Below are 13745 nucleotides of genomic sequence, written 5' to 3' on the forward strand. Positions count from 1 at the left end.
TGCTTGTGAGAGGGAAGGTGATTTGATTGGGAATACAAATGCAAACTGATATATCCTAGGCGTTTGAAGTGGAGAAGCCATCTTCCTGTTCTGACATCAAGGGCAATGAACCACAGGCAGTGTTCCAAGTAAAGAAGCTTTTCATCTAAGTGGGACTAATGATAATGGTTTAGTAAGAAGTACAGATGTCTTCATGCTGATGCTCAAAGCCCAAATTAGGTTAGCTACAGTGCTTGAATTTGGAATGCAGAAGCAATGCTAAAATAAGCTTTTAAAAGCAAAACCTAAAATGATGGCTGCAGCTAAATGTGCATTTATACAACAAATTTCCTTAGCTCAGTACTGGTCTTTATTCTGGGCCAAGAGGCTCACAGCTTTGAATGATTAAAAAGCTCATATTTTAGGATGATTAAAGAAATTAGCCTATTTTTCTTTTGGTCCAGCTGCTCCCACCTGTTAGCACAGGAATGGATTGTCCATTTGTTTTGTTTTTGTTTTTGTCAGCACAACCTTTATTATGTCCTGGTCTTGATAGAAGAAGAACGAACAATTCTGATTCTAAATAGGAAAGCATTAACCTCCTAAGAATGACCCAGCTTGGTAGAGTGGCTTGATCAGCTTCCTTGCTGAGGGCTCTGTCCTCAGAACCTCCATGAAATTTTCTTTGCAGCCAGTAATACCTTTTTGACATCTGGTTAGCCTTTGGTGGTAGAAAAGACTAGAAAGTCTCCTTCCTTTACTTGCTTTTATCCTGCTTCCTGCCCTCTCAGGCCTCAGGCCTCATGCACACACTATAGGTATCACTTTCCCCCCTCGTCCTCCCCTGCTAACTTTTTTTCATTCTTCAGGTTTTCATTAAGGAATCAACTTTCCTAGAAAGCCTTCCAGAACTCCCTGCATTAGGTGCACTTTTTAGTTTGGTTAGTAATAAGTACATTTTGGAATACTTGAGTGTGTGCCAAGACCGTAGTAATCACATGGTATAAATATGTTTTCAAACATTTTTTAGTGGTCTCTACTTCTGGTGTCTTATGTTGTATTTCTTTATATACATGTTTCTGAAGTCCTGGGGCCCAAAGGAACACACTGTGACTATCACTGTTGTACATGATCTTATTTAACCCTGCAGCCCCATTAGTTGGGCATTATTATCTCCATTTAGAGATGCAACTGAGACAAAGAGAAGTTAACCTAAATTGTCCGAGGTAAGTGGCAGATCTGAACATTTCAGAAATGTGCACTTGACTCTGTTTGGAGGTCTCCTGATGTTATTCAACTGCTGATGTGTCCAGCATCCTCCCATTAGAAAGCTTTCTGACAACAGGGGATGTTCCCACTGTTTTTTTGTGTTTGCAGCTACTAGCACCATGCCCAGTCCAAAACAGGTGCTTATAAGCCAGAATCTGAAATGGTTGTATTCTTATATTTTTTTTTTTTAATTTTTTTTTTTTATTTATTTATGATAGTCACAGAGAGAGAGAGGCAGAGACACAGGCAGACGGAGGAGCAGGCTCCATGCACCGGGAGCCCGACGTGGGACTCGATCCCGGGTCCCCAGGACCCGCCCTGGGCCAAAGGCAGGCGCCAAACCGCCGCGCCACCCAGGGATCCCTGAAATGGTTGTATTCTTAAGTGTATTTTAATCTATTGTCAACTGTGGTTTTTTGGACAAATTTGTCGTTAAGTTTGTTGTGAAGTTGTAACATTGCTTCCAGATATCTCAAAGAACCTTACCATTAGCCTTCATTAGCACTTCTAATAATATATGGATAATATTATTCTAACTTTTACCGTGAGAGGGACATTATAATTTCTCAGATAATCATAATTATGGCTTATAACTCCAAGGAACAACTAACAGAATTGCAAATAGGCAGAATTGTTGGGGTTTTTTTCAAGTTAATTGTACCACAGCAAATTAACAAATGAAACTACCAGCTCAGTTTCTTTCCATGGGCCAAAGGCTGCCACATATAGATGGAAAGCCTCAATGACTTTTTCTGGTATTTGTTAAATTCATCCCCTTTCCTGCTTAGATGAAGAAATACCAAAATTTGGTTTCTTTTTGGCTATTTAAGCATGAGGTAAATTCTGTTTCAATGTAGTAAGTCTTAGTGTGTGTGTGTGTGTGTGTGTGTGTATACACACACACATATGAAACTTGAGTTGTGATATATATTTTGAAATGTTTAACCGATCTAAGACAATTTTAAATAAAATCTACATCTAGGCCAAACAATAGAATACAAAGCTATATTTTAACTAAGAGACTTATTTTAAAATGCTGAATTGTGAATCTTGACCAAAGCTGTAATTTAATGAAAAACTGACCTGATTTTCAATGTTAGCAATTTAAATATTCTTTTTTATAATGCCATGTTTCAAATCAAGTCAGCCACATTAGTGAGCACATATTATATGTGCAAGGCCTTGAATGATAGATGTGGAGCTGTGAAGGGTACAGAAATAATTGGTTCCTTGCAGAACGACAAATTAGGTCTCCTAACCAACCCTCCTGCTTAAAAACAACTAAAAAATTTAGGATAGAATGTTAAAGAAAACAGAATCTTTTTAAATGCATTAAGTGATCTCCAAATAGTGATCACAATCTAAGGGATAATGGGAACATAGAAGATCATTTGAGCATCAAAGCTAGTTTGTCACTTGTGAACATTTGCTTAACCTAAAAAACTTGCATGTTGATTTTCATTGCTTCATGAAAATGTAGGAATAAAAGACAAAGACAAAGCCTGCCCAGGAGAGCATCTGTTAGGAGGTTAGCTTACAGAAAGCTGAGATTCCAAAATGGTATACCCTCCATGTAAGGTAAACTAAGAAGAAATAGTCCTGTCCTAAGGTACTGAAAGAACCATCTGTCTTCAACTTTGGTGTTGGAGGAGGAATGGAAGTACCCTCTGAAATTGTGTGAGCACAACTAAGCCAGTGCAGACCATTATAATGAGGTTGCAGAACTCTGAAAATAAAGAGAAGATCTTAAGAGCAGCCAGAGAGGACAGCTGACCTTCAAAAGACAACAGACAGGATTGACCTTTGAGAGTAACAGTGGAAACTAGCATTCAGAGGAATGATGCTTTCAGTGTCCTAAGAACAGATGACTGTAAATCCAGAAATCTGTTCACTGAAATATCCCCGAAGAGCAAAAGTGAAATGGACATTATATTTTAGACAAAAAGAGAGAGAGTGTAAGTTTGTCATGAATGATTCTGAAAGATGTGGTTCAGGAAAAAGGAAAGCCATTGTAAATGGATGATGAAAGATAACAGGAAGAAATGCAGAACAAAGAAGATGGGAAATCGAGGGGTAAAATCTAAAAGTCAATGACTATAGAAGAAAATGATGATAATGTTTTTTGTGCAGTTAAAAAATGTGAGCCCAGATAAAACCCAAATATATAGTAACATTAGTATCTAGCTTAGGAGGGAGAATTAAAAAATTCTTATATCTTTTAGGAAAAATGGTAAAGTTGACTCACTTTAGATTTTTTTTTTTTTTTACATATACATGTTAAAAATTTTAGGTTTAGGGGCAGCCTGGGTGGCTCAGCAGTTTAGTTCCTGCCTTTGGCCAAGGGCGTGATCCTGGAGACCCGGGATCGAGTTCCACCTCGAGCTCCCTGCATAGAGCCTGCTTCTCTCTCTGCCTGGGTCTCTGCCTCTCTCTCTCTCTCTCTCTCTCTCTCTCTCTCTCTCTCTGTATCTCTCATGAATAAATAAATAAAATCTTTTTAAAAAATTTTAGGTTTACCAGTAAAATAATAGAAATGGAATATAAAATATTTAAACCAGAAAAAAGGAGAAGTGGAATGAAAAATAATTAAGACTCCTTTGGGTCTCTTAGTATCTGATGGGGACAAGGTGTGATTTTGGGGAGCTCTCTTGGCCCAGTTTATGCTCCACCACGATCGTGTTTGGCGTCATGTTTGCTCCCATTCCTTACTTAAAGGCTTGAGAGACTTGAATTGTTTCCAGACTGGAGAAACCCTGGAAAAGATTCCTGCCGTTCCTGCAGTTACCTGCTGCTGATGTTAACAACTGCCATGAATTGAGGAGCCTCCAGGTGGCCACCGAGTGGAAATCTCCACACCTGACTGGTTGCGGTGACTGGCCTTGGGACTCTCTGGCTTCCTTAGCACTTGCCTGTAGGGGCCATGTAGCACAAACATGAAGTGTGTGGGAGTTACCACCTCTTGGAATGGGCTTCAACCAGTGAGAGGCGGGAGACAGGAAGATCTGCAGATTAATTGTTCTTCCTCCCCACTCCACTAAACCCCAAAGTTTCTTCTAAGACTCAGCAATTTCAGACTATCAGCGTATCCTGAGAGGCTGACCAGTGCTGTAGCCAGCTTGATTGCAAACCCTCTCATATTTGTGTTCCCTCTTGGCATGATTTACTTCCTTTTTTCTCTCTAGCTTCCACGGGGTTGCATCTCCTCCATAATAGAAACTTTTGCCTTAGGTCTTTTTCTAGTGAATTCAGGCTTTTAGACAACTGTCCATAAGCTGCATTAGCAAATCCTCCAAAAGCCCCTGAAATAAACACATAAACTAATTTTTTTTAAAAAAAGTATATTACCTGTGCAAATGCAGCCTTAAGGTGATTTCCTACTCCTTTCCCTGCCCCCAGTAAAATTGAGGCCATCTCCCGAGTGCCTTCTATATAAAAATTGTGGTGCAGTGGTAGTAGAAAAGGTAAGCACTGCACACAGACATCTCATGAGGTAAACTATGAAGTACTATAGGAGAGGTTCAGAGTGTATATGAGAAGTGGACAAGTGAGTCAAATATGGTGGAGCACAGAGCATGTTGGTAAAATAGTGGGAGGTTAAAATTGAAAGGTTGTCTTGAGGTCTCATTACCACAAACCTTGAAATGAATCAGTAGTTTGAACTTTAATGGATGACAGGAAATCATTAAACGTTTTAATCAGGGAGTGACAATCAGAGGAAACAACATATATATTGACATGTATAGATATGTAGATGTACATATATTTATACATATAGATATTTGAGCAAAAGGTTTATAAAAATATTTCCCCCTCAACATTATTTATACATGTAAATATTTTATATATATTTATACATGTAGATACGTATATTACCTATAGATTCATACAGATATTTGAGCAAAAGGTTTATAAAAATATCTCCCCGTCTACTTTAGAATTTCACCTTCATTTGGTTTTCTAGCTTTGTTTCCCTGGTAACCTGACAGATTGTCACTATGTTTCCAGGCAACATTACTCATGATAAAAAAGACTCTGTTAAAATGCATGTGCACTGGGAAAAAGAATAAATAAGCTCCAGAGACTTGGTGGGGAGGTCTTGATTGGGCCTTCCTGAGTACAGTAATTCTGGTAACTGGGCATCCCTCATGGGCATCCAGAAGCTGCACCCTTGGAGTTGTTAGAAGAGATGTCTCCTGTGGGACATGAAGCTTTTAAGTCAGGACAGCTCCTACACCTGCCCAACGTGAATCTTCTCTTCTTGTACCTAAATTACCAACTTACCGAATTACAAGGTGCTCCGTGAAAGAGGAATGTGTCACCCTTCCCTCTCAGCAAGCTGTGGTTTCTGTCCTTTGTAGGATGATGCAAAACATGACCTGTGTGAATGTTGAGCTGAATCAGACCTGAAGATCTAGTGGTTGAAAAGACTAAAAACTTAGAAATCATAAAAGTGATATGATTGACTTAAAAATTGTGAAATATAAGAATTGAAAAAGATACTAAAAAAATTCAGAAGACAATGTAAGAAACCCTTGCAGATCAGATGGCAGAAAAAGGGTTAATATTCGTACAATGAAAATATTGTTACTCGTTAGTAAGAAAAATATACATAGTGGAACAGGAAAAAAAAAGGCAAAGGGTAAGAATAGGCATTGACAGAAAAGCAAAACCAAATGGCAAATAGAAAATGAAAAGATGTTCAGTTGTGTTAGAGATCAAAGATTATTATACTACATCACATCCCACATCAAACTATTAATAAGAACACGTCTTGTGGGAGTTTGGTGACGGGATGGGATAATATACTAAAAGTAAAAATTCCCCTGCCCAAACCTATCCATTTTTCTGGAATGTTCTCATAATAATAAAAACATACTATGAAAGGATAACTGTATAAAGATGTTAGTTGAATTTTATTAGTGATGACAATGTGAATGCCCATAAATAAAGGGTGGATGAATAAAGGGTGGCTCATCCATTTCATGTACTATTTAGTAACCTTTAAAAATTATTTATATTTCTGTCAGTTGACTTGTCAGTTGACTTTAAAGTATTGGCATATATATGGGTTTATAATTCAGGTTCATTCTGATGGGGTAGGTGGGCAGTTGGTAGAGAGAGTAGGTAAAAAATGAGACGAAAAAATGACACTGGAAGTATATAATTCCATTTATATAGATTTTATATAGGTATACACACGAAGGGATGTGGTATGGTAGTATGATTACCGAAATATTAGATGGCTATCTGAAACTGGGTTCGAGGTGATTTTTGATGTTCTACTCTTGACCATTTAAAAATATGCTTGTATGTCTATGTTATATATCATAATTCATATTACATAATAAATACATATAAATATTACATATACATATGTATTTAAATAAAGGAAGGACAGGATAACTATTTCACAGGTTAGGGAATGAACCCCTTTGCTATGTGCCTTCTGAACCGAGGAGTACGGCTTGGTGCTTAAGAGATGCCTAAGGGCAGGTCGGGCTCTGATATATGGAGGGGCTTGTAGCTCTGTGAACTTGGGCTAATGGTCTAGGTTTCCTCATCAGTAAAATATAAACAACAGTAAACGTATCTCATAGGTTTGTGAGGACTAAATGTGTCCCTGCATGTAAAGTCTTAGAGCAATGTCTAGCACAGAGTAAGGGCTCAGGAATTGTTGGTGAGTAAAATGAACATTTGTTATTACTCCTTTGTAGTCCTATGCTTAGATATGTCATCAAAATATCACATTTAAACTTAGCAACCAGTTTTTAAGGCAGCCGTTGTAGGGGAGATAAAATGTCTCTTCTGTCCTCTTAGGGTTTCTCATTGGGAGTGACAAAAAAACCGATTAGCGGAAGTAAAGCACACAAATTTTGTTTAGTAAAATTTTACATGTACATGGGAGTTGCCGCAGGGAAATGGAAGATCCACAAAAGTGGTCAAGCATGAGTGCTTATGTACGAGGTTGAGCGTAGAGTGCCAGTTGTGGGAAATAACTAAAATATGTCGGGGAGAAGACAGGAAGGATTTTTAACATATTGTTAAATAGATTTCTCTTGGCCCGACTCCCCATCTCTGGTGATAAGGTATTTCTTTCCCTGTAGTATAGGGAGAGTGTCTCCTTCTGGGAAGAGAAAGGAAGGTAGAAATGTCCTTCCTGCATCTGTTACTCAAGTGCCTTTAACTCAAAATAAGATGCCGAAGTGGCATATTTTGGGGAGGCGTGTTCTGAACCCCTTCACTAGGTACAGTCCTCATTTTACACGCAAGGAGACTGAGACTTAGAGAGAGCTAAGTAACTTCCCGAGTCTTCACTTCCTGATTTGAGCCCATGTCTTAGCGTAGAGCCAGCAGCACTTGACATGCTTTTTTCCACATACTGTGTACCTTCTTTTATTTAAAATGAAAATGTTCTGTCCCAGTAACAGCACTTGCTCCTAAGAGCTTTGTGGGGAGCACTGTGGGTTTGAGGTGTTGGTTGTGTAGCAGCACATCGTTAGGAATCCATGACTACATTTGGAGGAGTAACTGGGCTAAGCTCCGACAGGCTGTGTAGGCATGACTACTGTGTGTTTGTGTGTGTTGCTGTTTTTAGAAGCAAAGATAATCGTAATATTTCCCTTTGTACCCTATTTCTGCATAGTTACGATGAATTGGTTTCTTTCTGAAATTTATTTGCTCAAAAAAAGTAGGAACTTAACAACTCCATTGTATCCATTTTAAAACTTTTTATTCCTTGTTATCTAGGTTATCTTCACTGTAACGAATACGATGGCCTGAGATTCAGGTGGCTGAAGCAGACGTTAGAATCTTTCATCCCACAGCCGTTGGTAGATGTAATTAAAGTGTCTGAATTGGACGGCAGAGACGTGGGAGATGCGCAGCCAGGAACGTTTGACAAGGTACTGTTATTACACTGTGACAAACTGACGGGCTCCCAGTGGTCCCGCTGTGACGTTGCTTTGTTGATGTTGTTTTCCATCTGCTTCCAGACACAGCCTGGTGCAATTTCTCGGTGCTCTGGGAAATTTTGATAAAGTGAACGAAGAAGCGGTTTTTGCTGGATGCTCAGCATGCTTCAAAGGAAGCAGTAGCATTGGGATTGGGGATTATTGTATGTTTTCTTTATTTCCAGGTACCTCAGAGATACTCAGGAAAAGATCCGGTATTATTTGGGTCAATGCACAAACGTAGACACTATATTGCGTTAGTTCGGAAACACTTTCTATCTGAGTATGACAGTTGAAGAAAAAGAGAACATTTCAGCAAACCAGAATTGAAATATTACTTCTCAAAAATAAATGCTGAGAGTTCAGAAATATGTTAATGTCTGTTTAAAATGCGTGACTTTTATAGAAGCTTTTGCTGTAGTCGTCAAGAATATGAAATATGAGTAGACATTAGTAGACTTTTGGTCCTCCTATTCCCTCTCCCCGCCAAAAAAACAAACCTTAAAAGTGTGCAGGAAATTTTCATGTAAAGTATTAGTGAAGACATGTCATGAAGAATTTATAATGGTATATTTTTGATTTTGAAAGAGATGTCTTTATTAGCTGTTTTTTGTCATGTTTCACATGACTACTCCATGTATCTTGCATCTGAGACTGTGTCTTCAGTGCACATGTGCATTATCTATCCTTTTTTCCTCTAGGTGTTAGTTGATGCTCCATGTTCCAACGATCGGAGTTGGTTGTTCTCTTCAGATTCTCAGAAGGCAGCCTGTAGGATAAGCCAAAGGAGGAATTTGCCTGTTCTGCAGATAGAACTCCTAAGGTGAGGGCTATTCATCAAACAGTTTATTCTGGTTTCTAATGACACGCCAGGACACAGAGAATTCCCCAAACAGAGGGTCTCTGTGTAGGAGTTGGTAACTATTCTTCCAAAAGCTGTATCCAGAAAATTCTTGACCTCTTTCCTTTCAGCCCTCATGCTGTAGGCCCTGCGGCCCCCTCCTCCGCCCCCTCAGTGAATTGTAGTACTGTAGTACCATTGTCTTTTAAGGAACACACGTGATTTTACTGTGGTTTAAAGTTATTTGCATATCGGGACCATCTCAAAGCCAGGGCTCAGCACCCTATTTTTTAACCAGCACCTGAACAGTGCCCCACATCGTAGCTTTGGACCAGGAGGTATTTTTTTGGTAATGGATACATTGTTCTAAATGAGTCAGCCTTCTAGGAAGTCGTAGTTCATTGTTAGCACTTATCTCCCTTCAAAGAATTTTCCAGAAGCATGTGACCACCAAGAGATGCATTGTTTTTTGTTTGTTTGTTTGTTTGTTTGTTTCCAAACAGAGGCATTTTGGGACATTCTTTTCTGGTTTCAAAAGAGATTTGTACTTACACCCTACTCCCAAGTAGTTCATGTTGTTTAATGCAGAACAAAAATTATCTGGAATATTTAAACTATAGTTTAATGATGCATTACACCTGTTACCTCTTACATGTGGAATGAGAATGACTAACATTTCTTACGCACTGCTGACAACAAGGTTTATGTCCACCTTCCGACGCTTGCACAACAAGGAATACATGTCAGTACCTAAGTATTATAGTCAAGTGCTGTGTAGTCTTGTTCTTGTGCTAAATAATGAAATCAGCTCATACGGCTATTCCAGGTAGTGCCCACGAGAGGCTTCTTCTAAACGTTACCTATCTGGCAGTTAAATTGTTTATATGCTTCCAGTGTCAGCCTTTCCTCTACCAAACCCTAAGATGTTTTGAGAATTTTATACCCCTCCCTGCACCTCTTGGGTTATTAGCTTTGGCATGTTGCATACATCCTGCTATAAGACTTCTTTCTCATCGAAACTTTCTTGATCTGGCTTCTTAATGATTCGAGCTACTCTGGGCCTTGCTGTGGCTATACCTTATAACAGACAGTAAGTTTTATGATGGTTTATTAGCATCGCGTCTTCTTTTTTTTAAAAAATACCGATTAAATAACCAGGCTTTCCAAGAATACCATTTTTCTTTCTTATGAAAAATCCTCCTTCACCTCTTTTTTTCACTGTTCATTACCAGGCTTTCTGTTTTTTATTCTATCTACTGCTTTCCCTCCCATTTTGTCTCAATTCATTGTAATCTGTTTTCTGTTCCCTTTATTTTCTCAAATTTATGCTTGCTAAAGTTACTAAAGACCCATTAAATTGATAAATATTTTTCAGTTTTACTTAATCTCTGATAGCATTTTTATTTTTATTTTTTTTATTTTTTTTTAAATAATTTTTTTTTTTTATTTATTTACGATAGTCACACACAGAGAGAGAGAGAGGCAGAGACACAGGCAGAGGGAGAAGCAGGCTCCATGCACCGGGAGCCCGACGTGGAACTCGATCCCAGGTCTCCAGGATCGCGCCCTGGGCCAAAGGCAGGCGCCAAACCGCTGCGCCACCCAGGGATCCCTCTGATAGCATTTTTAGATGTATTTTATTATATAACTATTACATGAAAACATTTTCATTGTAAAAAACTCAATAAATATGAATCAAAAGGCCCCCTTTGCCATGGACCCAACCAAATACCAGCTTTCTTTACTGAGTTAACTGTTGTACACTCTTCCAGACTTTTTCTATAGCTTTTTTTGCTATCATGTGCATAGAGAAATACATTTAAAAATAACTGCTATCATTGTGTATATATTGTTCTGAAACTTGCTTCTTTTGTACTTAATTCTTCTTAGTTTTTCCTTGTAGATATACTTTCTTCTCTTCAACTTTTGCAAACTATTAAGTAGTGTCAGTCTGTCATATTCTATTCAATCCTCTATTTTTTGGATACTTACATTATTCCCTTTTTTTTCTTTTACAAACCATGCTTTGATTTATCTCATTGGACATGAAACTAACATTTTTCTTGACTAAATATCAAGAAGTGGAATTAAGGATCAAACATTTAGGTGTATTGAATTTTTCTCTAAAATAGCTATACCAGTTTATACTTTATATTGCATTGGACTTTTGTTGACTGCATTTTCCCTCCTTTCTTTTTTTTTTTATTTTTTTTTAAGATTTTGAGTGGGTAGAGGAAGAGGAGAGAGAGAATCTTAAGCAGATTCTATGCTGAGCTCAGAGCCTCACGCAAGGCTCCGGGGCTCTGATCTCACCACCCTGAGATCATGACCTGAGCTTAAAACCAAGAGTTGGAGGCTCAGCTGACAGCCACTCAGGTGCTCCTGCTTGTTCCTTTTTATAATAATATTCTCTTCCTCTGATTTTTGTGATAATATGTTTTTCTGATTATCTTCCTACTTATTTTCTTAATTTACTCTTAAGCAGCTTATCCTATAGTTTCTGGGTTTCCTTAGGCTGCTGATGTTGGCTCTCTTCTCTCTTTATCTGATGGCTTCAACTCATATAACATGCTGTCTCCCACATATGTGTCTAAACTCCCTAGCCCCAGGCCTATATATTCAGTTATCTATGACATATCCCCATTTGGAAGCCCCCGGGACACATAAAACTTAATTTGTCAAGAAGGCAACTTATAATTTCTAATGCTTTTCTGTCCTCTCCAAAATCAACAAAACAAAAAATCAGATAGAAACTCCATTATTCTACCTCTTTTTTTTTCCCTCTTCTGTGTCTCAGTAATTTCCCATACCATCAGACATTTGCCTACGTCAGAAACCCATCTTCAGCCCCCCGCTTTCTTTTATACTCAGTCTGTCGCTAAGATGCTTCAGTTGTACCTGTTACATATTGCTCAAGTCCATCCAATTCTTTTTTATTTATGTATTTATTTATTTTTATTTTTTTTAGTCCATCCAATTCTATCCACCCTTGATAGCTGAACTAAGCCACCAGCATCCGTCATCTGAATCATTGCAGTTGGCTCCTAACTGCTCTCCATGTCTCCGGGTGTGAGCTTCACTTTACTCTTCACAGTAAAGCAAATCTGATGTGAAATGTGAACCTGATTGTGTCATTCTCCTTTTTGAAATCCTGCGGTGGTTCCCATTACCATTAAAATTTCAAATCCTTTAGTATGATATTCAAGTCCTCTCTGGATATGGTTCCTTCTTACTTCATTTGCCTCGTCATCTCAGGACTTCTCTTGCATTGTGTTCCATCTGAGCAGTTCTTCAGACTCACCTTATGGTGTCATTTCTGAGGTTGGTGCAATTCCTCTTCCTTTTGGTTAAGAGTTGTTCTTACTCACCCTCCCCTTTCTCTTGGTTAACTCCGGATTTTTTAGGAATTAGCTTTGACATCTTATTGAAGCCTTACCTGACTCCCTAGGACTAGGATTGATATTCTCTTCAGTTCCTTACTTTCATTTAAAAATATATTGTCAGTCCCTTTGCTTAATATTTGCCTAGTACTTATCTCTCTCTTCAACAAGACTGTTATACCCTTGGGAACAGGGATAGTCTTACTCTTTTTACTGCTAATACATAATTTGATGTCTGGTACATAGAAGGAGGTCAGTAATTGTTTAAAAACACTAAATTACAAGGGCTGAGTATTTAGAATTTAAATCTGTAATTAAATTTATAGCAAAGTTAATCTGCCAAAAATGATATAATCACAGTTGTGTTACATAGTCATTAAGCATAAACATAAAGCATTTCCATTATTTATTTCAATTATATCGCTTTTATATAACCAAAGCTTGGTTTTAGTTTCAGTTTAGTTTTTTTTTTTTTCCTCAATTAACAAATTTCTCTTAACATCATTTAACATTTCAGTCATCATTGTGAAGGTCAGGCATTTATACAGACCTCACATAGGCACCTACTTATGCCCTAACAACTACCACTCCTCCTCTCTCCCATCATCTTATTCCCCAAAAGGAATGACTTTAGCCCTGTGTCATTTAAGTAGCATATTAACAAGGTGGAAAACTGACACCTCAATCACTACAGGTGTACATTATCATGAAATTAGTTGGAGAAGATCATCACCCCAGCCATCTCCTAGTCTTTTCCTTGAGCAGCTGCTCTCCATTTCCTGTCCCTGATGCTTGGTCTTGTGAGGAGATTTGGGAGCACCAAAAGTAGTTAAACTCTGGGTTCCTTGGCTGTGTAGTTGTTATGATAATGGGGAAAGAGTGGGATACCCAAGCAATAGTAGGCACAGAGAATGGTTCTAATTCCCTAAGTCTGGTGGCTGAAAAGATGAAGAGAAAAATGATAGTGTGAGCCATAATTTCTCTTTTATCTTATGTCCCTGACCCCAGAAAGTGGAAATATATATATATATATAAATTTTCCCATCAAGGATAGCTCTGTCACTCACACACAGAGAAGTTTCGTACTTTCTTTTTTTTTTTTTTTTTTAGAATAACAAAAAATGTTTTACTAAAACATAAGATTTACAGAAGTTTCCAGACAAGCCATACCACAAATGGTCACAAGCTTTTTCTTGAAGGAAGGATTCTACACTTGACAGCAAAGTCACAATGTTATTAGTGAGGGCTGTGATGTTTGTTTAATGTTCCCATTTTGGTTCAGATAATCAAGCTTGTCAATCTACAGTGTCTCAATAAAGTTAGACT

The 13745-nt window shown here is 38.1% G+C and overlaps 1 protein-coding gene across 1 annotated transcript in view; it reads left to right on the plus strand.

Annotated features, from left to right (window-relative positions):
• NSUN3 (NOP2/Sun RNA methyltransferase 3) overlaps window positions 1-13745 on the plus strand; it is a 53763-nt gene that overhangs the window by 13611 nt on the left and 26407 nt on the right. The window contains exons 4-5 of the mRNA XM_055342282.1: window positions 7996-8150; window positions 8900-9021. Of these exons, the coding sequence (XP_055198257.1) occupies window positions 7996-8150; window positions 8900-9021 (277 nt within the window). The remainder of the gene's footprint in view (window positions 1-7995; window positions 8151-8899; window positions 9022-13745) is intronic.

Source organism: Nyctereutes procyonoides, unplaced genomic scaffold, assembly GCF_905146905.1.
Source record: "Nyctereutes procyonoides isolate TBG_1078 unplaced genomic scaffold, NYPRO_anot_genome, whole genome shotgun sequence".
NCBI lineage: Eukaryota > Metazoa > Chordata > Mammalia > Carnivora > Canidae > Nyctereutes > Nyctereutes procyonoides.